General features: G+C 45.1%; 2 protein-coding genes across 2 annotated transcripts in view; one reads left to right on the top strand and one right to left on the bottom strand.

Annotated features, from left to right (window-relative positions):
- alms1 (ALMS1 centrosome and basal body associated protein) overlaps positions 1–14391 on the bottom strand; it is a 61988-nt gene extending 47597 nt beyond the window's left edge. The window contains exons 1-8 of the mRNA XM_038984486.1: positions 14382–14391; positions 14048–14196; positions 11225–11285; positions 10850–10958; positions 10550–10694; positions 4612–4782; positions 2490–4406; positions 2184–2349 (exon numbers count right to left, since the gene is read on the bottom strand). Coding sequence (XP_038840414.1) covers positions 2184–2349; positions 2490–4406; positions 4612–4782; positions 10550–10694; positions 10850–10958; positions 11225–11285; positions 14048–14196; positions 14382–14391 — 2728 coding nt within the window. The remainder of the gene's footprint in view (positions 1–2183; positions 2350–2489; positions 4407–4611; positions 4783–10549; positions 10695–10849; positions 10959–11224; positions 11286–14047; positions 14197–14381) is intronic.
- A 1593-nt stretch (positions 14392–15984) lies between these two features.
- Positions 15985–19172, top strand: mrps26 (mitochondrial ribosomal protein S26). Its single transcript, XM_038984484.1, has 4 exons — positions 15985–16359; positions 17679–17825; positions 17997–18120; positions 18287–19172. Exons 1-4 carry the CDS (start codon positions 16142–16144, stop codon positions 18416–18418), a joined length of 621 nt encoding a protein of 206 aa, XP_038840412.1. The 5' UTR covers positions 15985–16141; the 3' UTR covers positions 18419–19172.
- Positions 19173–27589: the final 8417 nt, after the last annotated feature.

Genomic DNA, 27589 nt, shown 5'->3' with positions numbered 1-27589 from the left:
TACCTACCTACCTTCAGAAGGCTGTCCTTTAGGATGGGTACCTACCTACCTTCGGAAGGCTGTCCTTTAGGATGGGTACCTACCTACCTACCTACCTTCAGAAGGCTGTCCTTTAGGATGGGTACCTACCTACCTACCTTCAGAAGGCTGTCCTTTAGGATGGGTACCTACCTACCTACCTACCTTCAGAAGGCGGTCCTTTAGGATGGTTACCTACCTACCTACCTTCAGAAGGCTGTCCTTTAGGATGGTTACCTACCTACCTACCTTCAGAAGGCTGTCCTTTAGGATGGGTACCTACCTACCTACCTTCAGAAGGCTGTCCTTTAGGATGGGTACCTACCTACCTACCTTCAGAAGGCTGTCCTTTAGGATGGGTACCTACCTACCTACCTTCAGAAGGCTGTCCTTTAGGATGGGTACCTACCTATCAATCAATCAAGTTTATTTTATATAGCCCTTCGTACATCAGCTGATATCTCAAAGTGCTGTACAGAAACCCAGCCTAAAACCCCAAACAGCTAGCAATGCAGGTGTAGAAGCACGGTGGCTAGGAAAAACTCCCTAGAAAGGCCAAAACCTAGGAAGAAACCTAGAGAGGAACCAGGCTATGAGGGGTGGCCAGTCCTCTTCTGGCTGTGCCGGGTGGAGATTATAACAGAACTATGCCAAGATGTTCAAAAATGTTCATAAGTGACAAGCATGGTCAAATAATAATCAGGAATAAATGTCAGTTGGCTTTTCATAGCCGATCATTAAGAGTTGAAAAACAGCAGGTCTGGGACAGGTGGCGGTTCCATACCCGCAGGCAGAACAGTTGAAACTGGAATAGCAGCAAGGCCAGGCGGACTGGGGACAGCAAGGAGTCCTTCAGAAGGCTGACCTTCAGAAGGCTGTCCTATAGGATGGGTACCTACCTACCTACCTACCTTCAGAAGGCTGTCCTATAGGATGGGTATCTATCTACCTACCTTCAGAAGGCTGTCCTATAGGATGGTTACCTACCTACCTTCAGAAGGCTGTCCTATAGGATGGGTATCTATCTACCTACCTTCAGAAGGCTGTCCTATAGGATGGTTACCTACCTACCTTCAGAAGGCTGTCCTATAGGATGGTTACCTACCTACCTTCAGAAGGCTGTCCTATAGGATGGGTACCTACCTACCTTCAGAAGGCTGTCCTATAGGATGGGTATCTATCTACCTACCTTCAGAAGGCTGTCCTATAGGATGGTTACCTACCTACCTTCAGAAGGCTGTCCTATAGGATGGTTACCTACCTACCTTCAGAAGGCTGTCCTATAGGATGGTTACCTACCTACCTTCAGAAGGCTGTCCTATAGGATGGGTACCTACCTACCTTCAGAAGGCTGTCCTTTAGGATGGGTATCTATCTACCTACCATCAGAAGGCTGTCCTATAGGATGGGTACCTACCTACCTACCTTCAGAAGGCTGTCCTATAGGATGGTTACCTACCTACCTACCTTCAGAAGGCTGTCCTTTAGGATGGGTATCTATCTACCTACCTTCAGAAGGCTGTCCTTTAGGATGGGTTACCTATCTACCTACCTTCAGAAGGCTGTCCTTTAGGATGGGTTACCTACCTACCTTCAGAAGGCTGTCCTATAGGATGGGTATCTATCTACCTACCTTCAGAAGGCTGTCCTTTAGGATGGGTATCTATCTACCTACCTTCAGAAGGCTGTCCTTTAGGATGGGTATCTATCTACCTACCTTCAGAAGGCTGTCCTTTAGGATGGTTACCTACCTTCAGAAGGCTGTCCTTTAGGATGGGTACCTACCTACCTTCAGAAGGCTGTCCTATAGGATGGTTACCTACCTACCTACCTACCTTCAGAAGGCTGTCCTATAGGATGGGTACCTACCTACCTACCTACCTTCAGAAGGCTGTCCTATAGGATGGTTACCTACCTACCTACCTACCTACCTTCAGAAGGCTGTCCTATAGGATGGGTACCTACCTACCTTCAGAAGGTTGTCCTATAGGATGGGTACCTACCTACCTACCTACCTACCTACCTACCTACCTACCATCAGAAGGCTGTCCTATAGGATGGGTACCTACCTACCTACCTACCTTCAGAAGGCTGTCCTATAGGATGGTTACCTACCTACCTACCTACCTACCATCAGAAGGCTGTCCTATAGGATGGTTACCTACCTTCAGAAGGCTGTGTGCTCTTGGTTGGCGTGCCAGTGGCTGTGGATCCCTTTATGGTGCACAGATCAGTGGGAGAGAACTCTGGCTCTCTGATTGGCCCTCGAGGTCCAAAGGGATTGAGGATCGTAGAAGGAGATTGGTCGATCCCAAGGTTGTGAAGGTACATCTGCAGATCAGAATCAAAACAGTCATATACAGTGAGTCCATAAGAACATGTTATTGTATAGATATGGTGTTATTTTCAGATCAACAGAGCAGAATGTTGGACACCTTCCCTCCTCACATAAGTTGTCAAATTAGTCTTACCGGAATCCTTTCTTCAATGTTGAGCTCCCTCTCCTTGTGTGGTGAGGAGGGTTTGGAGGACCAGTACGGGGCATAGTTATCCACCTCCAGACTGACCACAGAAGAAGCAGCCCTGACGGACACCTCAAAGTTCTGCCCACTGTGACCACTGTCCTGGGAGCTGGAGAGGACGTCTCGGTTTGATGACACGTTACTGAAGCGTCCCAGGCTGATGAAAGGAGAGGGCTCGGTTGGAGCACCACTGGGCTGTTCAGGTCTACCTCCTGACTGAACCCTGTCTGACCCTGACCCTCCCTGGGTCCTCTCCAACTCCCTGGGCTGCCCTGGAGCGCTCTCCTCCTCTGTCTGTGTCTGGCTGCTGTCCTGGTCAGTGTGCGTCTGTGCATGCTGAGCTCTCTGGATAGACGTGACCACTGTGTTGAGGGAGGAGTGAGACTGAGACCTGCCCAGGGGGGATGGCCCTCCTACAGGCCCTGCTGTGTCCTCTCTCTCGGGAAGACCACTACCTGCTGCCTCCCCTCTGGTAGGGGAGGAGGGTCCAGATTCACACCTGCTGAGGGTCTGGTTGCCCAGCTGTGGAAGAGTCAGCATACGGGTCAGAGACTCAGAGACTGCATCGTAGGCCTTCTGCTTGGGAGAGACCCCGGAGAAGCCCTGAAGAGACAGGTTGTCATAGAACGACATCTTGTTTGAACTCTGGTTGGCCTTCCAGGCATCAACCTTCTGTAGGTAGTTGAGACTGGGGAGAGAATGGTGGCTTCTTCCTGGGGGCTCCTGTACTGTCTCTCTGGCAGGCAGAGGGGGGTCCGGGACAGGGGTGGCTCTATCAGGCAGGGTGACTACAGCAGGCTGGGGCTGGGAGGAGACTCTGGAGCCTGAAGAGCGCTGAGAGACCTCCATGTTAAAGGTGAGGGCAGACAGCTTAGTGCTGGATCTGACTGGAGCGTGGAGGAACACACCTGGGGTGGACTGGGACACGGGCTGGGGGAGGAGGCTCAGGAACGAGACGTCTTGTTCTATGCCTGTCTGGTTCCCTGAGGACCAGAGGTCTGTCTCCCTATGACCTCGCTCCACACTGAACCCTGCTGAAAACTGGGCCCCGACCCCGGCCCCGGCCCCTAACACACTGTCCAGTAGCCCTCTGGTCACGCTCAACCTCCCTTTGGCGGATCCAGTTGTTAAAACGTTAGGTGTATTGGTGACAATGTCAAGTGTGTTGACTTCACTGTGTAAGGAGGGTACGGGCCCACGGCCTGCACCTCTCTGGGTCTCTGCTCCAGGCTCAGAGTCCAGACTCCTCTCTAGCTCCGAGCAGAGCTGCCTGCGGAGCGCATTACTGCTTTCATCCGGCTGGCTGCTCAGGGAACGGATGGTGATGTTGGAAATTTCAGACATCCGCGAAGACTGTTTACTTTTGAGTTTCTCCGTCTTCTCAGGTGAGATGGAGGCTCCTCCTTGAGGGCCTTCTCTTCTCCCTGTGACTGGTGGTGAGACGTCAGGCTGCAGCTCAGGTGAGACGTCAGGCTGCAGCTCAGGTGAGACGTCAGGCTGCAGCTCAGGTGAGACGTCAGGCTGCAGCTCAGGTGAGACGTCAGGCTGCAGCTCAGGTGAGACGTCAGGCTGCAGCTCAGGTGAGACGTCAGGCTGCACTCTTTGGCTCACATCCCTCTCTTCTCTCAAGCCACCTGGTTTGGAAACACAGCTGTCACTCCTGGATTCTCCCCCAAAGAAGTTAGTCCTGTTGAGAGAGGTCTCAGAGGCAGAGGAGAGAGCACTGCTGCTACCGCTGGGCATCCCAACGTCCTTCTGGAGCAGCTCCAGCAGCTTTCTAGCAGGGATGTCCCCGCTGAGGAAGGAAGCGTTGTCGTCAGGGAGCACGGACAGAGCTCTGTCTGGGTCAAGGAGACTGGTACGTGTCTAGTGATCAGAATCAGAAACAGCCTTTATTTCGCCCAAGGACATGTACATTTACACAGAATTTTACTTGGTGATATGGCAATGCAAGCAATAGAGAAAATATACAGACAGAATATAGACAGAGGCATTTACACAGTCTACATACAGTATACTATATATATATATATAAAACATAGATCTTCCCCTCCCTGCTACCGACCAGTACCCCAGAACGATGAGTCTTCTGCCCCTCGTTATCTCTGACGGTGGCTGCGTAGCGGTCCTCCTCTGGTTGTCCCAACTCGTCACCAGGGGACATGCTGTGTTCGGAGAGGGAGCAGCAGCTACTGGCCCGCTCCTCTGACTGAGACAGGGTGGAAGTGTGACCCAGAGGGTGCTGAGACAGAAATAATACATCTCTGACTGAGACAGGGTGGAAGTGTGACCCAGAGGGTGCTGAGACAGAAATAATACATCTCTCAATCGTACCAAACACAAAACAAACTATGGACACTAATTGGGGCAGCAGGTAGCCTCGAGATTAGAGCTTTGGGCCAGTAACTGAAAAGTCGCTGGTTCGAATCCCAGAGCAGACAAGGTGAAAAATATGTCACTTGTGCCCTTCAGCAAGGCACTTAACCCTAATTGCTACAAGGGCGCTGGTGACAATGGTGACCCTGGCCCCACTACCTAGGGGCGTCTAAGGGGCAGTTGGGATATGCGAGACACACATTTCCAATACATACTTGTACCCGTTGTCTAACAGGACAAATATAAACACTCCCTAAATTATTATTATAATTGTCTTGTTGCTACCAGATCCACTAAACAATTTCACCAGACAATGTTTATTTTCTGTTTATTCTTTGTTTCCGCTGGTGGTGTTAGCGCCATTTAGCTCTGTGATCTGGTGGTGTTAGCTCCATTTAGCTCTGTGATCTGGTGGTGTTAGCTACATTTAGCTCTGTGATCTGGTAGTGTTAGCTACATTTAGCTCTGTGATCTGGTAGTGTTAGCTCCATTTAGCTCTGTGATCTGGTGGTGTTAGCTCCATTTAGCTCTGTGATCTGGTAGTGTTAGCTACATTTAGCTCTGTGATCTGGTGGTGTTAGCTCCATTTAGCTCTGTGATCTGGTGGTGTTAGCTCTGTGATCTGGTGGTGTTAGCTCCATTTAGCTCTGTGATCTGGTGGTGTTAGCTCCATTTAGCTCTGTGATCTGGTGGTGTTAGCTCCATTTAGCTCTGTTATCTGGTGGTGTTAGCGCCATTTAGCTATGTGATCTGGTGGTGTTAGCTCCATTTAGCTCTGTGATCTGGTGGTGTTAGCTCCATTTAGCTCTGTGATTTGGTGGTGTTAGCTACATTTAGCTCTGTTATCTGGTGGTGTTAGCTACATTTAGCTCTGTGATCTGGTGGTGTTAGCTCTGTGATCTGGTGGTGTTAGCTACATTTAGCTCTGTGATCTGGTAGTGTTAGCTACATTTAGCTCTATGATCTGGTGGTGTTAGCTCCATTTAGCTCTGTGATCTGGTGGTGTTAGCTACATTTAGCTCTGTGATCTGGTGGTGTTAGCTACATTTAGCTCTGTGATCTGGTGGTGTTAGCTCTGTGATCTGGTGGTGTTAGCTCCATTTAGCTCTGTGATCTGGTGGTGTTAGCTCCATTTAGCTCTGTGATCTGGTGGTGTTAGCTCCATTTAGCTCTGTGATCTGGTGGTGTTAGCTCCATGATCTGGTGGTGTTAGCTCCATTTAGCTCTGTGATCTGGTGGTTAGCTCTGTGATTTGGTGGTGTTAGCTCCATTTAGCTCTGTGATCTGGTGGTGTTAGCTCCATTTAGCTCTGTGATCTGGTGGTGTTAGCTCCATTTAGCTCTGTTATCTGGTGGTGTTAGCTCCATTTAGCTCTGTTATCTGGTGGTGTTAGCTCCATTTAGCTCTGTGATCTGGTGGTGTTAGCTCCATTTAGCTCTGTGATCTGGTGGTGTTAGCTCCATTTAGCTCTGTTATCTGGTGGTGTTAGCTCCATTTAGCTCTGTGATCTGGTGGTGTTAGCTCCATTTAGCTCTGTTATCTGGTGGTGTTAGCTCCATTTAGCTCTGTGATCTGGTGGTGTTAGCTCCATTTAGCTCTGTGATCTGGTGGTGTTAGCTCCATGATCTGGTGGTGTTAGCTCCATTTAGCTCTGTGATCTGGTGGTTAGCTCTGTGATTTGGTGGTGTTAGCTCCATTTAGCTCTGTGATCTGGTGGTGTTAGCTCCATTTAGCTCTGTGATCTGGTGGTGTTAGCTCCATTTAGCTCTGTTATCTGGTGGTGTTAGCTCCATTTAGCTCTGTTATCTGGTGGTGTTAGCTCCATTTAGCTCTGTTATCTGGTGGTGTTAGCTCCATTTAGCTCTGTTATCTGGTGGTGTTAGCTCCATTTAGCTCTGTGATCTGGTAGTGTTAGCTACATTTAGCTCTGTGATCTGGTGGTGTTAGCTCCATTTAGCTCTGTGATCTGGTGGTGTTAGCTACATTTAGCTCTGTGATCTGGTAGTGTTAGCTCCATTTAGCTCTGTGATCTGGTAGTGTTAGCTCCATTTAGCTCTGTGATCTGGTGGTGTTAGCTCCATTTAGCTCTGTGATCTGGTGGTGTTAGCTCCATTTAGCTCTGTGATCTGGTGGTGTTAGCTCCATTTAGCTCTGTTATCTGGTGGTGTTAGCTCCATTTAGCTCTGTGATCTGGTGGTGTTAGCTCCATTTAGCTCTGTGATCTGGTGGTGTTAGCTCCATTTAGCTCTGTGATTTGGTGGTGTTAGCTACATTTAGCTCTGTTATCTGGTGGTGTTAGCTACATTTAGCTCTGTGATCTGGTGGTGTTAGCTCTGTGATCTGGTGGTGTTAGCTACATTTAGCTCTGTGATCTGGTAGTGTTAGCTACATTTAGCTCTATGATCTGGTGGTGTTAGCTCCATTTAGCTCTGTGATCTGGTGGTGTTAGCTCCATTTAGCTCTGTGATCTGGTGGTGTTAGCTACATTTAGCTCTGTGATCTGGTGGTGTTAGCTACATTTAGCTCTGTGATCTGGTGGTGTTAGCACCATTTAGCTCTGTGATCTGGTGGTTAGCTCTGTGATTTGGTGGTGTTAGCTCCATTTAGCTCTGTGATCTGGTGGTGTTAGCTCCATTTAGCTCTGTGATCTGGTGGTGTTAGCTCCATTTAGCTCTGTTATCTGGTGGTGTTAGCTCCATTTAGCTCTGTTATCTGGTGGTGTTAGCTCCATTTAGCTCTGTGATCTGGTAGTGTTAGCTACATTTAGCTCTGTGATCTGGTGGTGTTAGCTCCATTTAGCTCTGTGATCTGGTGGTGTTAGCGACATTTAGCTCTGTGATCTGGTAGTGTTAGCTCCATTTAGCTCTGTGATCTGGTAGTGTTAGCTCCATTTAGCTCTGTGATCTGGTGGTGTTAGCTCCATTTAGCTCTGTGATCTGGTGGTGTTAGCTCCATTTAGCTCTGTGATCTGGTGGTGTTAGCTCCATTTAGCTCTGTTATCTGGTGGTGTTAGCTCCATTTAGCTCTGTGATCTGGTGGTGTTAGCTCCATTTAGCTCTGTGATCTGGTGGTGTTAGCTCCATTTAGCTCTGTGATTTGGTGGTGTTAGCTCCATTTAGCTCTGTGATCTGGTGGTGTTAGCTACATTTAGCTCTGTGATCTGGTGGTGTTAGCTCTGTGATCTGGTGGTGTTAGCTACATTTAGCTCTGTGATCTGGTAGTGTTAGCTCCATTTAGCTCTGTGATCTGGTAGTGTTAGCTCCATTTAGCTCTGTGATCTGGTGGTGTTAGCGACATTTAGCTCTGTGATCTGGTAGTGTTAGCTCCATTTAGCTCTGTGATCTGGTAGTGTTAGCTCCATTTAGCTCTGTGATCTGGTGGTGTTAGCTCCATTTAGCTCTGTGATCTGGTGGTGTTAGCTCCATTTAGCTCTGTGATCTGGTGGTGTTAGCTCCATTTAGCTCTGTTATCTGGTGGTGTTAGCTCCATTTAGCTCTGTGATCTGGTGGTGTTAGCTCCATTTAGCTCTGTGATCTGGTGGTGTTAGCTCCATTTAGCTCTGTGATTTGGTGGTGTTAGCTCCATTTAGCTCTGTTATCTGGTGGTGTTAGCTACATTTAGCTCTGTGATCTGGTGGTGTTAGCTCTGTGATCTGGTGGTGTTAGCTACATTTAGCTCTGTGATCTGGTAGTGTTAGCTACATTTAGCTCTATGATCTGGTGGTGTTAGCTCCATTTAGCTCTGTGATCTGGTGGTGTTAGCTCCATTTAGCTCTGTGATCTGGTGGTGTTAGCTACATTTAGCTCTGTGATCTGGTGGTGTTAGCTACATTTAGCTCTGTGATCTGGTGGTGTTAGCACCATTTAGCTCTGTGATCTGGTGGTGTTAGCTCTATTTAGCTCTGTGATCTGGTGGTGTTAGCTCCATTTAGCTCTGTGATCTGGTGGTGTTAGCTCCATTTAGCTCTGTGATCTGGTGGTGTTAGCTCCATTTAGCTCTGTGATCTGGTGGTGTTGGCTACATTTAGCTCTGTGATCTGGTGGTGTTAGCTCCATTTAGCTCTGTGATCTGGTGGTGTTGGCTACATTTAGCTCTGTGATCTGGTGGTGTTAGCTCCATTTAGCTCTGTGATCTGGTGGTGTTGGCTACATTTAGCTCTGTGATCTGGTGGTGTTGGCTACATTTAGCTCTGTGATCTGGTGGTGTTAGCTCTGTGATCTGGTGGTGTTGGCTACATTTAGCTCTGTGATCTGGTGGTGTTAGCTCCATTTAGCTGTGATCTGGTGGTGTTGGCTACATTTAGCTCTGTGATCTGGTGGTGTTAGCTCCATTTAGCTCTGTGATCTGGTGGTGTTGGCTACATTTAGCTCTGTGATCTGGTGGTGTTAGCTACATTTAGCTCTGTGATCTGGTGGTGTTAGCTCCATTTAGCTCTGTGATCTGGTGGTGTTAGCTACATTTAGCTCTGTGATCTGGTGGTGTTAGCTCCATTTAGCTCTGTGATCTGGTGGTGTTGGCTACATTTAGCTCTGTGATCTGGTGGTGTTAGCTCCATTTAGCTCTGTGATCTGGTGGTGTTAGCTCCATTTAGCTCTGTGATCTGGTGGTGTTGGCTACATTTAGCTCTGTGATCTGGTTGTGTTAGCTCCATTTAGCTCTGCGATCTGGTGGTGTTAGCTCCATTTAGCTCTGCGATCTGGTGGTGTTAGCTCCATTTAGCTCTGTGATCTGGTGGTGTTAGCTCCATTTAGCTCTGTGATCTGGTGGTGTTAGCTCCATTTAGCTCTGTGATCTGGTGGTGTTAGCTCCATTTAGCTCTGTGATCTGGTGGTGTTAGCTACATTTAGCTCTGTGATCTGGTGGTGTTGGTTACATTTAGCTCTGTGATCTGGTGGTGTTGGTTACATTTAGCTCTGTGATCTGGTGGTGTTAGCTCCATTTTGCTCTGTGATCTGGTGGTGTTAGCGACATTTAGCTTTGTGATCTGGCGGTGTTAGCTACATTTAGCTCTGTGATCTGGTGGTGTTAGCTCCATTTAGCTCTGTGATCTGGTGGTGTTAGCTCCATTTAGCTCTGTGATCTGGTGGTGTTAGCTCCATTTAGCTCTGTGATCTGGTGGTGTTAGCTCCATTTAGCTCTGTGATCTGGTGGTGTTAGCTCCATTTAGCTCTGTGATCTGGTGGTGTTAGCTCCATTTAGCTCTGTGATCTGGTGGTGTTAGCTCCATTTAGCTCTGTGATCTGGTGGTGTTAGCTCCATTTAGCTCTGTGATCTGGTGGTGTTAGCTACATTTAGCTCTGTGATCTGGTGGTGTTAGCTCCATTTAGCTCTGTGATCTGGTGGTGTTAGCTCTATTTAGCTCTGTGATCTGGTGGTGTTAGCTCCATTTAGCTCTGTGATCTGGTGGTGTTAGCTCCATTTAGCTCTGTGATCTGGTGGTGTTAGCTCCATTTAGCTCTGTGATCTGGTGGTGTTAGCTCCATTTAGCTCTGTGATCTGGTGGTGTTAGCTCCATTTAGCTCTGTGATCTGGTGGTGTTAGCTCCATTTGGCAGGCTAGCACAGTAAGAGGGACAAGAAGTAGCAAGCATTGGTTACTATATGAAGGTTACAGGTAGAGAAAGATCAGCTGACCTCAGACAGGGTGGAGGTGTAGGCTAGAGGATGCTGGGACAGAGAGGCACGGTGAGGGTCAGACGACTGGACAACGCCGCTACTGCCCTTCTTGGCCTGCGGTGTCAGAAACCTCTCAGAGGCTACAGACACGTCTGGAGACCCCCTGACAAGACAAACAGGAGACATGCATAACACAAGCATGGGTTCCTTTTCAATAACCTAAAACGATTCATACTGATATAGTGACCTTTGTTCATTAGAGTAATGAAACTATTATTTTAATAAACAATTTGATTTTCTAATGGAAGAAAGCGTTACCTTAAAGGGGCAAACTCTAAGTCTGTTGTTTGTTGGAAGAGAGAGTATCCCGAGAAGTCGTACTCCGGCAGCAGAGCGAGGGCAGGTGACAGACGACTGTCCTGAAATTCTAATGGGAAAAAAAGTCAACATATTAAAAACAACGACATATATTACAACGTCATCTCTATCATTTCCGGTGATTAATTAATCTGTGAGACCCATGTTACAGAACATAACAGACGGGTTGTTTTATGACAGACACAGACAGACAGCTAGTTTCAAAGAGCCAAATCTGTCATCTAGATCCCTTGTCATGTTGAAAGTGTGTCTGTTCGTATGGTTGGCACAGTGCTGAGATTGACCCTCCCATAGCAAGGTGGGCTGGTGTCTTACCCAGACCCAGGAACTGACTCCTGTCCTCTTCTGCTGGGAGATGGAACCATGACTCAGTCCTCTGAAACATGGAGAAGAAAAAAAAACTCCTCAATAAAACCACAACATCACAGAATAAAACTAACTCTTCAAACAACAGCTCATGTTCTGAACATAGGAGCATTAGCACATCTGCATAGCTATAGCTAGTTGCTATTAATTGTGGATCATAGACAGCAGCTGGATTACTTCCCTTCTACTCAATGACAGACCTGAGGGTGACCGCTCCAGCAACCTAATAGCTAATAAGTTACGTTGACTGGCTAGTAAGCTAGCCCTTGACCATGACTCTCAGTTCGATTACATTATACACAACAGTCATTCTGTAGGGGATAATATATATATTTTTAATATATTTTTTTTTATAGAGCCCCAACACTCGGTTTTAACAGTAACATGCATCGCTTGTGGTACAGTTTTGGAAACACAGGAAGGTCCTTATTTGTATTTTGTATTTATTATGGATCCCCATTAGTTCCTGCCAAGGCAGCAGCTACTCTTCCTGGGGTTTATTATGGATCTCCATTAGTTCCTGCCAAGGCAGCAGCTACTCTTCCTGGGGTTTATTATGGATCCCCATTAGTTCCTGTCAAGGCAGCAGATACTCTTCCTGGGGTTTATTATGGATCTCCATTAGTTCCTGCCAAGGCAGTAGCTACTCTTCCTGGGGTTTATTATGGATCTCCATTAGTTCCTGCCAAGGCAGCAGCTACTCTTCCTGGGGTTTATTATGGATCCCCATTAGTTCCTACCAAGGCAGCAGCTACTCTTCCTGGGATTTATTATGGATCACCATTAGTTCCTACCAAGGCAGCAGATACTCTTCCTGGGGTTTATTGTGGATACCCATTAGTTCCTGTCAAGGCAGCAGCTACTCTTCCTGGGGTTTATTGTGGATACCCATTAGTTCCTGTCAAGGCAGCAGCCACTCTTCCTGGGGTTTATTGTGGATACCCATTAGTTCCTGTCAAGGCAGCAGCCACTCTTCCTGGGGTTTATTGTGGATACCCATTAGTTCCTGCCAAGGCAGCAGCTACTCTTCCTGGGGTTTATTGTGGATACCCATTAGTTCCTGTCAAGGCAGCAGCCACTCTTCCTGGGGTTTATTATGGATCCCCATTAGTTCCTGTCAAGGCAGCAGCTACTCTTCCTGGGGTTTATTATGGATCTCCATTAGTTCCTGCCAAGACAGCAGCTACTCTTCCTGGGGTCCAGCGAAATTAAGGCAGTTTTACAATTTTAAAACTATTCTACCACCACATATCTACAACACAAAATCCATAATACATGTGTGTATAGTGTGTATGTCTGTCTATGCCTGTGTTTGTCTCTTCACAGTCCCTGCTGTTCCATAAGGTGTTTTTTATATCTGATTCTACTGCTGCATCAGTTACCTGATGTGGAATAGAGTTCCATGTAGTCATGGCTCTATGTAGTACTGTGCACCTCCCATAGTCTGTTCTGAACTTGGGGACTGTGAAGAGACCTCTGGTGGCATGTCTTGTGGGGTATGCATGGGTGTCTGAGCTGTGTGCCAGTAGTTTAAACAGACAGCTCGGTGAATTCAACATGTCAATAGCTCTCACAAATACAAGTAGTGATAAAGTCAATCTCTCCTCCACTTTTAGCCAGGAGAGATTGACATGCATATTATTAATGTTAGCTCTTTGTGTACATCCAAGGGCCAACCGTACTGCCCTGTTCAAAATCAAATAGTTCTGAGCAAATTTTCCCTAGTCCCTCATTCTAGCACCTAACCACACCACGGAACAGTAGTCCAGGTGTGACAAAACTAGGGCCTGTAGGACCTGCCCTGTTGATAGTACAGTTAAGAAGGCAGAGCAGCGCTTTATTATGGACAGACTTCTCCCCATCTTAGCTACTGTTGTATCAATATGTTTTGACCATGACAGTTTACAATCCAGGGTTACCCCAAGCAGTTTATTCAACTTAACTTGCTCAATTTCTACATTATCTTTCATATCGGCGAGAATTTGTAAAACAATTACTTTTTTTTTTTTTTAAGTTACATTGATACACATGTTTATAGGGTTAGTGTTTCCACACGGCCATATCTCCATGTTACAGCGCATGTTTACGGAAGACAGAGGGACCACCTGATCGAATTAGCCATCTGTCTTGTATGCTCCTAACACTTGTGTGTAACAGAAGGCCACCAGAAACGTGTTCACTGAAAAATACTGTCGGCTGTAACTGTGATAAAGCCGGTTAACACAGTACACAGGAAGTGTATATTTTTCATTTGTGAATTTATGTTGATGTAATATGAAAGTAAAGGGCTTTATGTTTCTTGAGCCGTATCGCAATTGAGAAGCGATTCAATGTTTAGATGGAGTATTTGACTGTTAGATCCAGTCTACCTCTGAAAATAAGTTCGTTTGATTGTTACTGTATCTTAATTAACGTTACTAGCTACCTATGTTTGAGTGGTTAGGGAAAGCAGGTAAGACATGTGAATGTTTTATGGGTCAAATAAATGTAGTTAACCTACTCAATGTTTCTGTAGAAAACCCACACCACTGTGCTATGTGACTGTACTAATGTATGTATCTAAAGTTAGCTAAGCTAGCCATGTTACTGGTATCTAAGTTAGCTATCTCGGTTAGATAACGTCGTTAGAACTAGTTAACGTTAATCAGGGGGTGGTTCCGCATTTGTCTCAGCTAAACTCCTGTTTATTTTATACCTCGGTCGCTGTAACTTTGCGCACACCAAAGATTGCCTGTTTATTGTAGCTAATACAACAAAATGAACATTTCTTACTCTGTTGACATCTGCCTCGTCTGCGGGAGAAGTTGGCTCTTGAGGCTCCATGTTGCTGTTGTCTCCGAGCCAGGGGCGCTTCGCTTCCTTCACAGTTCGTATCGAAGGGCGGTTGCTAGGAAGCCCGCAAATCTTGAGCGGGAGATTCGCTGAAAAGGAACAAGAAACTAGTTCAAATCTGTCTCACTGCGACATCTAACGCAGTGGAAGAGCAAAAGCATGTAGAGGGTTGAATTTTTTCTATAAAAAAAAAAAAGTATATTCATTTAATTAAAATGTTTGACATATATCTGTAATCTTATACTAACACAACAAATATTTACCGAAATAATACCGAACGACATTGTGGTTTTGAAGGTTGTGTCATCGCCTTCCACGTAGCTAAAGCTGCTAACGTTAGCTGAAAGTCTCAACTTTGACCAAAAAATCTTTGAGGCATAGCTATCTTTCATAGAAACATTATTTGTAGCTCTTTATTTAACTTTAATTTGGTAAACAGTAGTAACCGCGGATGAATGGCTTTGGCAGTAGCTATGCTAGACCAAATAGTTAGCTATATATGTGCTTGCTGACAGTCACGAAAACAATGCGCACTCTTCAATGGGGCAGAAGTCCGTGAGTATGTGATTCTGGATGGCCAGCAACAATGACAAGAAACTGCCATGTAGAGAATCGTACGTGGCTCGTTTCAGCTAGAGTTTCATCTTGTTATTGATCCCATGTCTTTTTTTGAGGTGGTTTGACTGATTTCAAGTCAATGCTACAATTACAACTAAGGCTGGTTTACAGTCCGTCCATCGACGTCTGTAGACAATTGTCGTAGTGACATCATAAACAGTATATTGTCGTCCAACATCAAACGTGTCGCTGTCGTTATGAAAAAGTATAAACCCAAAACAACAGTCTCTGCATGACATCAGCAGCCTGGTGCTCCAAATAGTAAACTTTCTCTAATTTAACACCAATAAACACATCTGTTTCAAAATGTATTCAGTAAATGTTAACCTAGCAAGCCAGGCAACTAAAAGCAATGTTTTGGTCCAGTCGGTGTGGTGAGATCAATTGGTATGCGACGATACGAGCGCTTATTTCAAAGAGCGCTCAGTAAACTACGCCCCAGTGGGCAGAGATGGGCATGTTGCGCTGGGACACGTTTTAATATGGTGAAAAGCCTCTTATTTTACATTGTGTCCGCCGTGGTTTTGTGTAGCCTAGTTATGCTAATATATTTGAGACCAGTATATTGTAGTTAATTTTGTCTTTGACTTAATAAGGAAAATATATTTGTGTAGGAAACAACAAGTCCCAGACAGTTCTCATTAGAACATACCAGATGGAGGCATTGTTTACTACTCACCAGTGTTTGGAATACATTGAGCTCGCTGATAAAACGGACCATGGGACGCTTTTTCACACTGAGAATTATTTGTCAAAGGTGGTTCTGTGTAAACTGCCGTTTCCAGCTTTTGAACAAAAAGTTGTGTCACTTAGACGTTTCCTTGATTTTAAAAGAAAAGCATTTTTTTTGACCATTAAAGTAACATAAAATTGTTTGTTTGTTAACAATACCACTGAAAATATCAAAAAATAAGGTCCAAGCGTCTTTGACAGAGGGGATCAAGCTGATTCTAAACAAAAAGCTATTAGAATTGTAAGTGTATGTATATCCCTTAATAAGGTCCTTGTGTAATTGTAATGTGATATTGTACCCCCTAGCTCGATTGTCCATTATATATAATCTATATATACTTGTGTTCCCTTAAGTACTTTCTGTATTGATTTGTTGTTAATAAAAAAAAATAAAAAAATAGTTACTACTTATTTGGTAGTGAGTGGAAACGCCAACTAGATGCTTCACATTTATACATCCGGTGAAATATCTGTCTCAATGTTCTATTTGTACTTCAACCTAGACATTGACCCGGAAGTTATTTAGGTAACCTTGGGAATGCTTCCGGGATTTCTTTCTTCAACATGGCTGCTTCGTAAAGCAACTTGTATGTTTCCGTTAACTACATTCACGCATTTTATTGATAGTTGTAGGTAAATATTTGCACATAAACTATTAGAGTAAGCAGTCGATTGTCAGTCAGTATGTTTCAAGTTATTACCAGAAGTACCCCGGTAATCCGGCTTCTCGCCCCCCGTGGAGCCGTGCTTGTGGAGGCTGTCCGGGGTAGGAAGACCCGCAACGACCCAAAGGCCAAATCCAAAGAGGGGCGCATCAAAACGCCACCTCCCGTCGACCCGGTGGAGATGGTGGTCCTCAGGGAGAGATTCACAGAATATGACCTGATCATGAGAGCGCTGAGGTAAGGCTAGAGTCTAGCCGCTAGACCAATGCACGTCCACGTTTATGTTTCAGACCAAAATCTAAGATTAAATCTAAGGTTACTGATGGCTAGTTCTGTATAAAAGTGAAATTGTCTGACTGATCAGTTTCATTACTGATAATAAGTAAGTAACGTTAGCTACCTTGCTTTCAGTTATCCCATTCATAGCCATAAAGATAAATATGTCGTCTTTTTGTAGGCACTAACTCCGCCATGGTTAATAAACTAGCCCAATTTATTTTTTCACAGCAAGATAGAAGTTGCCATATTTATACAATAAACACTTTTTCCATAACGTTATTGAGCCAATTAAGAATGAATATCATAGTAACTTGTAATGAGGTTAGAAGCAAAATGTGGGTTTCCTCAAAATGATTATTATTACAAGATATGACAATAAAGGAATTTGAATGTGGCAAGAGAAAATATAATTTGCCCTTATTAAACTCGCCAGATCATTTTCCATTAACGGATGTCCGTTTAACTCGTTGACTGCTATGATTAAGCAATAAGGCACGAGGGGGTATGGTATATGGCCAATATACCACGGCTAAGGGCTGTTGTTATGCATGACACAACGTGGGGTGCCTGGATACAGCCGTTAGCCGTGGTATATTGGCCATATACCACAATCCCGGGGTGCATTATTGCTGTTATAAACTGGTTACCAACATAATTAGAGCAGTAAAGCACCTGAGTAAAAATACTTTAAAATACTACTTAAGTCGTTTTTTGGGCTATTTGTACTTTAGTATTTAAATTTATGGCAACCTTTACTTCACTACATGCCTAAGGAAAATAGTGTACTTTTTACTCCATACATTTTCCCTGACACCCAAAAGTACTAGTTACAGTTTGACAGGAAAATGGTCCAATTCACACACTTATCAAGAGAACATCGCTGGTCATCTTTACTTCCTCTGATCTGGCGGACTCACTAAACACAAATGCTTTGTTTGTAAATTCTGTTCTGAGTGTTGGAGTGTGCCTCTGGCTATCCATAAATATATTTTAAAAATACAAGAAAATTGTTCTGTCTTATTTCCTTAAAATAAGGAAGTTAAAATGATTTATACTGTTGATACTTAAGTACATTTTAGCAATTCCATTTACTTTTGATACTTAAATATATTTAAAACCAAATACTTTCAGACTTTTACTCAAGTAGTATTTGACTGGGTGACTTTCACTTTTACAGAAGAAGGGTTTTGGAGGTTTCAGTATGGAGAACACAGACAGACGGCTATAATGTTGTGGTCCATGAATGTGGTTGTGATTAGTGTTTATGTGGTTGACAGGCTGGAGTTCAAGGAGGAGATGCTGAGGAAGAGGTATGAAGAGGAGGTGGGCTCCCTGGCGGAGGAGAGGGCGAAGCAGGAGGCGGAGGAGCACCGCTCCCTCATGACCTGGAACCAGGAGGAGAATCTCCGCATGCTCAAGATCAGGTCAGGAAGGAACAGGACATTGGTTCTGATTTGTCCCAAATGGCAACCTCAGTTTTCACTGCCCTTTTCATGTCCACCTCCATCAAATGATCCATAAAGCTTAATGGAAAATGATGTCTGTCCTGTATTCACATTCTCTCTCTCTCCTCTCTCTTGTTCTCTGCCTTTTAGGGAACTGAGAGTTCAGAAAGAGGTGGAAGCGGCTGAGGTCAAGAAGACAGAGGCAGCCATTCTGCGAGAGCAGACCATGGAAATCTTTGTTAAAGAGAAGGGAGAGGAGATAATGCAGATTCAGGTATGTAGAGGTTTGGTCAACCTTTTGAAAGCCAAAGTTACGTTATTGACCTTGTTGTAAACAAATGCGGCGCCATGTTGGCGGAAGTTGTTTCCCTCTGAAACTAGACTGTTGTCGTGTCAATGCATCAATGTCTCAACTCTCTACATACATGACTCTGTTCCAGGAGGAGGCCAAGAGCTTCATCAACATGGAGAACCTGGACCAGCGTATCGAGGAAGCCCTGGACAACCCTAAGAACTATAACTTTGCCATCGACAAAGATGGCCGTGTGGTGAAGAGGACTGTGCTGCAGTGAGAGAGACTGAAGATGGCTGGAAGTGTAGGGTGAAGTTGCCCCTAGACTCTGATCTGGGTTCAGTTTAACATTTTTCCCCCACTATGGTTGAGGTTAGGATTGTGGGATTGGAAGCTGATCCTGGATCTATACCTAAGGGAAATTCCACCTTGGAGCCTGGCTGGAGGCCTCAGAGGAGACTGGTCACGACTGACTGATCTACAAATAACCTTGCATCATAAATAACTACTCATTAGTATTTGTAGATCAGTCCGTCGCAATGCTCTGGGACACGGCCAGTGTGGCCTTTTCTCATTTGGGAAAAAGTCCGTCCTCCACCCTCTCTCCTCTGTGACCCGGGAAACCGATAAGTTATTGAGATGTCGATTCGTTAGTAGGCAAACGGAAAAGGATAGGCATGTGTAGCCTACCTGAGTCCTTCACTGAACAGTTGTGATATCTGCCACGCCCACTTGGAAACAGCTGTTTTTTTGGTCAAAGGAGAAAAGCATGAACACGTTATCCTTCCTCAAATGTCTTGTTCAACCAGGATGTGGTTAGCTGGGGTCATTTGTCCAATCCCTCGCAAATTGTGGCATTTATGTTAGTAATGGGGGGGAAGGGGGAATCGATAGTTACGTATCGCAATGTTATTTTTGATGATATTACACAGAGAGTACAAAACATTAAGAACAGCTGCTCTTTCCATGACATAGACTGACCAGGTGAATCCAGGTGAAAGCTATGATCCCTTATTGATGTCACCTGTTAAATCCACTTCGATCGGTGTAGATGAAGGGGACGAGACGGGGTTAAAGAAGGGTTTTTAAGCCTTGAGACGGGGATTAGAGTCAACATGGGCCAGCATCCCCGTGGAACGCTTTCGACACCTTGTAGAGTCCACGCCCCGACGAATTGAGTTTGTTCTGAGGACAACTCAATATTAGGAAGGTGTTCTTAATGTTTTGTACACTCGGTGTATAGCGATACTGTCAAAGGAGACTGCCTGTACCTTCACCAAAACTCCAGTATTGTTCATCCTGTAGCTTTCTCTCCATCTTTATTTACAATTTATCAAAACTTGTTTTCTAATGTCTCTCTCTTGCCTCTGCAGCAGACATACAGTGACCAATATGTTTGGCAAGGTCCCTCGCTATGGTGATAATATCATATCGTGAGGCACCTGACAATTCGCAAACCTAGTTTCTATTGGACAAATTCAGATGGGTCCCTCCCTGTTTCATTTGCTTCCATTTTATTCTGTTTGGTTCGAATACAGCCATGATTTGTTAAATACCTATTCAAGCGTTGTAATATCTGTCATGCGTCTGCGATGTATTCGGGCAGGAACTCAACCCTTAAAAAGGACAGCCTACTCTGTGTGTGTGATGAACAGTTTCCTGGCACAATTACCCATGGCTCCACCAGTTTGGTTATGGGGGGATTTACAGTTTATGAAAGTGCTGTAAAACTTCAATCTATGGACTTCAAGCTTGTAGTTCTCATCTGTCAAGTACATAATGGGAACCTTATGTAATAAATAATAGTTTCTTCCTGATTGATCATCTCTACTACTTTCTTGTGAGTCATGTGGCTTTAAATCATTATAATTATTATAATGGCACCGGAGGAGATTTTGTACATAATGTTTCTGCTACCCGAAAAGAGCTTCAGGATATCAGAACCGATTACTCACCTCACTGGACCAAGATTTTTTTATTTTAATGAGTCGGAAGCAAAGGACTTACTGCAGATACCGGACCAGGCCCAAATCCCTGTCATGGGCATGAAGAGAAGACTGAAATACAGGAAGCCCACCTCTACCATCTGTTCTATTGGCCAACGTGCTGGGAAATAAACTGGATGACCTCTCCACTCGAGACTATCCTACCAACAGGACATTCGAAACTGTAATATCTTGTTTCACCGAGTCGTTGCTGAACGACGACAAGGATAATATACAGCTGGCTGGGTTTTCCGTGCATCAGTCAGAACAGCTGCCTCCGGTGAGACAAGGGGTGGAGGTATGTGTCTATTTGTCAATAACAGCTGGTGCACAAAATCTAATATTAATGAAGTCTTAAGGTTTTGCTCACCTGAGGTAGAGTACCTCATGAGAAACTGTAGACCACACTATTTACCAAGAGAGTTTATCTATATTATACATAGCCGTATATTTACCACCATAAACCGATGCTGGCGCTAAGACCGCACTCAACGAGCTGTATAAGGCCATAAGCAAACAAGAAAATGCTAATCCAGAAACTGCGCTCCTATTGGTCGGGGACTTTAATGCAGGAAAACTTACATCCGTTTTACCTCATTTTTACCAGCATGTTACATGTGAAACCAGAGGGAGAAAAAAATTCTAGGCCACCTTCACTCCACACACAGACGTGTACAAAGCTCTCCCTCGCCCTCCATTTGGCAAATCTGACCATAATTCTATCCTCTTGATTCCTGCTTACAAGCAAAAACTAAAGCAGGAAGTACCAGTAACTCGCTCAATATGGAAGTGGTCGGATGACGCAGATGCTAACGGGACTGTTTTGCTAGCACAGACTGGAATACGTTCCTGGATTCTTCCGATGGCATTTAGGAGTACACCACATCAGTCACATCAGCCAAGGTCCTACACAGTACTAACACCACCAGCCAAGGTCCTACACAGTACAAACACCACCAGCCAAGGTCCTACACAGTACAAACACCACCAGCCAAGGTCCTACACAGTACAAACACCACCAGCCAAGGTCCTACACAGTACAAACCCGACCAGCCAAGGTCCTACACAGTACAAACACCACCAGCCAAGGTCCTACACAGTACAAACCCGACCAGCCAAGGTCCTACACAGTACAAACCCGACCAGCCAAGGTCCTACACAGTACAAACCCGACCAGCCAAGGTCCTACACAGTACAAACACCACCAGCCAAGGTCCTACACAGTACAAACCCGACCAGCCAAGGTCCTACACAGTACAAACCCGACCAGCCAAGGTCCTACACAGTACAAACACCACCAGCCAAGGTCCTACACAGTACAAACCCGACCAGCCAAGGTCCTACACAGTACAAACCCGACCAGCCAAGGTCCTACACAGTACAAACCCGACCAGCCAAGGTCCTACACAGTACAAACACCACCAGCCAAGGTCCTACACAGTACAAACCCGACCAGCCAAGGTCCTACACAGTACAAACCCGACCAGCCAAGGTCCTACACAGTACAAACCCGACCAGCCAAGGTCCTACACAGTACAAACACCACCAGCCAAGGTCCTACACAGTACAAACACCACCAGCCAAGGTCCTACACAGTACAAACACCACCAGCTAAGGTCCTACACAGTACAAACACCAAACGAGAATCTACAGAAGGAAGCGGAGACACATGAACAACACCCAGAGACACCTGTTAAACACATGAACAACACTCACAGAGACACCTGTTAAACACATGAACAACACTCACAGAGACACCTGTTAAACACATGAACAACACTCACAGAGACACCTGTTAAACACATGAACAACACTCACAGAGACACCTGTTAAACACATGAACAACACTCACAGAGACACCTGTTAAACACATGAACAACACTCACAGAGACACCTGTTAAACACATGAACAACACCCAGAGACACCTGTTAAACACATGAACAACACTCACGGAGACACCTGTTAAACACATGAACAACACTCACAGAGACACCTGTTAAACACATGAACAACACTCACAGAGACACCTGTTAAACACATGAACAACACTCACAGAGACACCTGTTAAACACATGAACAACACTCACAGAGACACCTGTTAAACACATGAACAACACTCACAGAGACACCTGTTAAACACATGAACAACACTCAGAGACACCTGTTAAACACATGAACAACACTCACAGAGACACCTGTTAAACACATGAACAACACTCACAGAGACACCTGTTAAACACATGAACAACACTCACAGAGACACCTGTTAAACACATGAACAACACTCACAGAGACACCTGTTAAACACATGAACAACACTCACAGAGACACCTGTTAAACACATGAACAACACTCACAGAGACACCTGTTAAACACATAAACAACACTCACAGAGACACCTGTTAAACACATAAACAACACACAGAGACACCTGTTAAACACATGAACAACAACCCCAGAGAGACACTCAGAAACCATACTGGACTTACCTCATCCTGTGGAAAGAGAACCTGAAACAACTGAAGGAAGGAAACTACTTCCCTCTGTGTCCTGCAGCTTCAACACCAAAACAAACAGTGGAAAGCAACAAAGTAACCACAGACAAACCAGTGAAATCAATTCGTTATGGATGATCTATCAGAATGGTAAAACGCTACCAGAACTGAAAATACTGATTTATACTGCTGAAGTAATATGGCTAGAGGTTCATCTGCCTCACCTAAAGCCCATTCTGGTGGGAAGCTGCTATAGACCACCAAGTGTTAACAGTCAGTATCTGGATAACGTGTGTGAAAGCCACCGGGGTCTGACAATCTGGATGTAAAATGACTGAGGATAATAGCAGACGATATTGCCACTCCTATTTGACACATCTTCAATTTAAGCCTACTAGAAAGTGTGCCCTCAGGCCTGGAGGGAAGCTAAAGTCATTCTTCTACCCAAGAATAGTAAAGCCCCCTAGCACGCGCTCCAGCAGGTGTATCTCACTGATCATCCCTAAAGCCAAAACCTCATTTGGACGCCTTTCCTTCCAGTTCTCTGCTGCCTGCGACTGGAACGAATTGCAAAAATCTCTGAAGTTGGAGACTTTTATCTCCCTCAACAACTTTAAACATCTGCTATCCGAGCAGCTAACCAATCGCTGCAGCTGTACATAGTCCATCGGTATATAGCCCACCCAATTTACCTACCTCACCCCCCATACTGCTTTTATTTATTTACTTTTCTGCTCTTTTGCACACCAGTATCTCTACTTGCACATGATCATCTGATGATTTATCACTCCAGTGTTAATCTGCTAAATTGTAATTATTCGATTTATTGCCTACCTCCTCATGCCTTTTGCACACATTGTATATAGATTCTCTTTTTTTCTACCATGTTATTGACTTGTTTATTGTTTACTCCATGTGTAACTCTGTGTTGTTGTCTGTTCACACTGCTATGCTTTATCTTGGCCAGGTCGCAGTTGCAAATGAGAACTTGTTCTCAACTAGCCTACCTGGTTAAATAAAGGTGAAATAAAAAAATAAAAAAAATAAAAACTGGCTCAAATAGCCGACCAATCAGCCTGTTACCAACCCTTAGTAAACTTCTGGAATAAAATTGTGTTTGACCAGATACAATGTTATTTCACAGTAAAGAAATTGACAACAGACTTTCAACAAGCACAACACTTACACAAATGACTGATGATTGGCTGAGAGAAATTGATGATAAAATGATTGTGTGGGCTGTCTTGTTAGACTTCAGTGCAGCTTTTGACATTATTGATCACGGTCTGCTGCTGGAAAAACATATGTGTTATGGCTTTACACCCCCTGCTATAATGTGGATAAAGAGTATGTATGCGGATGATCCAGGTAGAATCAGGAATTCCCCAGGGCAGCTGTTTAGGCCCCTAACTTTTACTAACGACATGCCACTTTGAGTAAAGCCAGTGTGTCTATGTATGCGGATGACTCAACACTATACACGTCAGCTACTACAGCGACTGAAAGGACTGCAACACTTAACAAAGAGCTGCAGTTAGTTTCAGAGTGGCTGGCAAGGAATAAGTTAGTCCTAAATATTTCAAAAACTAAAAGCATTGTATTTGGGATAAATCATTCACTAAACCCTAAACCTCAACTAAATCTTGTAATTAATAATGTGGAAATTGAGCAAGTTGAGATGACTAAACTGCTTGGAGTAACCCTGGATTGTAAACTGTTATGGTCAAAACATATTGATACAACAGTAGCTAAGATGGGGAGGAGTCTGTCCATAATAAAGTGCTGCTCTGCCTTCTTAACAACACTATCAACAAGGCAGGTCCTACAGGCTCTAGTTTCGTCACACCTGGACTAAGAGTCACAAAGAGGGACTTAGGAAAATTGCATTTGGCTCAGAACTATTTGATTTTGAACAGGGCAGCACGGCTGGCCCTTGGATGTACACAAAGAGCTAATATTAATAATATGCATGTCAATCTCTCCTGGCTCAAAGTGGAGGAGAGATTGACTTTATCACTACTTGTATTTGTGAGAGCTATTGACATGTTGAATTCACCGAGCTGTCTGTTTGAACTATTGGCACACAGCTCAGACACCCATGCATATCCCACAAGACATGCCACAAGAGGTCTCTTCACAATCCCCAAGTCCAGAACAGACTATGGGAGGTGCACAGTACTACATAGAGCCATGACTACATGGAACTCTATTCCACATCAGGTAACTGATGCAGCAGTAGAATCAGATTTAACATACACCTTATGGAACAGCAGGGACTGTGAAGAGACACACACAAACACACACACACACACACACACACACACACACACACACACACACACACACACACACACACACACACACACACACACACACACACACACAGTCTTGTATAGCTAACCTTGTGGGGACATACAATTCAGTCCCATTCAAAATCCTATTTTCCCTAACCCCTAACCCTAATCCTAACCCGTACTCTTACCCTAACCTTAACCCTAACCCTAACCCAAAAACCTAAACTTTATCCTAACCCTAGCTCCTAACCCTAACCCTACAACTAACCCTAGAAAGATGTGGTGCTTGTCCTTACCTGGAGTGCCTGAGGGTGGCGCTGTTACTACTAGTTACTACACGTCAACTGGGCTTGTACTTGACCCATGACATCAGATCAACGTTTGTTATTCTTCCTGCCTCAGTGTGTTAATATTACAACCGTTGTAATTGTTTTATGACCGCGTTTTAATAAATCCTTGGGTCTCTAAATTAAGAGTTGTGGATCCGTATGGTCTACGAAGAGGTGTGACTTATTCACAACGAGGTTGTAAACAACGCAGATCCTGCTGCCTGTCTCCATGCCAACGGTGTAAACAACGCAGATCCTGCTGCCTGTCTCCATGCCAACGGTGTAAACAACGCAGATCCTGCTGCCTGTCTCCATGCCAACGGTGTAAACAACGTTATTTCACTCCGACTGACTGATGCAGCCATATGTCAACACGTGTCAACGGTTAACTCTTCTGGATAATCAGGAGGTGCACTGGGGAACATCTCCACAAATGTAACGTCTTGAACTCCTTGTCATGTCATGCTTATCAATGACGGCATAGGGAGTTGGCAAGCAAGAGCACAAACTGATCTGGGACCAGGCTTTAGAAGGAGACAACTGATCTGGGACCATGCTATAGAAGGAGACAACTGATCTGGGACCAGGCTATAGAAGGAGACTACAGATGTGGGACCAGGCTATAGGAGACTACAGATCTGGGACCAGGCTATAGGAGGAGACTACAGATCTGAGACCAGGCTATAGAAGGAGACAACTGATCTGGGACCAGGCTATAGAAGAAGACAACTGATCTGGGACCAGGCTATAGAAGGATACAACTAATCTGGGACCAGGCTATAGAAGGATACAACTAATCTGGGACCAGGCTATAGAAGGAGACAACAGATCTGGGACCAGGCTATAGGAGGAGACAACAGATCTGGGACCAGGCTATAGAAGGAGACAACAGATCTGGGACCAGGCTATAGAAGGAGACAACAGATCTGGGACCAGGCTATAGAAGGAGACTACAGATCTGGGACCAGGCTATAGATGGAGACAACTGATCTGGGACCAGGCTATAGATGGAGACAACTGATCTGGGACCAGGCTAAAGAAGGAGACAACTGATCTGGGACCAGGCTATAGATGGAGACAACTGATCTGGGACCAGGCTATAGAAGGAGACAACTGATCTGGGACCAGGCTATAGAAGGAGACAACTGATCTGGGACCAGGCTATAGATGGAGACAACTGATCTGGGACCAGGCTAAAGAAGGAGACAACTGATCTGGGACCAGGCTATAGATGGAGACAACTGATCTGGGACCAGGCTATAGAAGGAGACAACAGATCTGGGACCAGGCTATAGGAGGAGACAACAGATCTGGGACCAGGCTATAGAAGGAGACAACAGATCTGGGACCAGGCTATAGAAGAAGACAACTGATCCGGGACCAGGCTATAGAAGGAGACAACTGATCTGGGACCAGGCTATAGAAGGAGACAACAGATCTGGGACCAGGCTATAGGAGGAGACAACAGATCTGGGACCAGGCTATAGAAGGAGACAACAGATCTGGGACCAGGCTATAGAAGGAGACAACAGATCTGGGACCAGGCTATAGAAGAAGACAACTGATCTGGGACCAGGCTATAGATGGAGACAACTGATCTGGGACCAGGCTAAAGAAGGAGACAACTGATCTAGGACCAGGCTATAGATGGAGACAACTGATCTGGGACCTGGCTATAGAAGGAGACAACAGATCTGGGACCAGGCTATAGAAGGAGACTACAGATCTGGGACCAGGCTATAGATGGAGACAACAGATCTGGGACCAGGCTATAGATGGAGACAACTGATCTGGGACCAGGCTAAAGAAGGAGACAACTGATCTAGGACCAGGCTATAGATGGAGACAACTGATCTGGGACCTGGCTATAGAAGGAGACAACAGATCTGGGACCAGGCTATAGAAGGAGACTACAGATCTGGGACCAGGCTATAGATGGAGACAACAGATCTGGGACCAGGCTATAGAAGGAGACAACTGATCTGGGACCAGGCTAAAGATGGAGACAACTGATCTGGGACCAGGCTATAGATGGAGACAACTGATCTGGGACCAGGCTATAGAAGGAGACAACTGATCTGGGACCAGGCTATAGAAGGAGACAACTGATCTGGGACCAGGCTATAGATGGAGACAACTGATCTGGGACCAGGCTATAGAAGGAGACAACTTATCTGGGACCAGACTAAAGATGGAGACAACTGATCTGGGACCAGGCTATAGAAGGAGACAACTGATCTGGGACCAGGCTATAGAAGAAGACAACAGATCTGGGACCAGGCTAAAGAAGGAGACAACTGATCTGGGACCAGGCTATAGAAGGAGACCAGGCTATAGAAGGAGACAT

The sequence above is a fragment of the Salvelinus namaycush genome, unplaced genomic scaffold (genome assembly GCF_016432855.1).
Source record: "Salvelinus namaycush isolate Seneca unplaced genomic scaffold, SaNama_1.0 Scaffold244, whole genome shotgun sequence".
Classification (NCBI taxonomy): Eukaryota; Metazoa; Chordata; class Actinopteri; order Salmoniformes; family Salmonidae; genus Salvelinus; species Salvelinus namaycush.
Note: the sequence above shows the minus strand (reverse complement) of the source record. Positions and strands in the feature narration are given on the sequence as shown.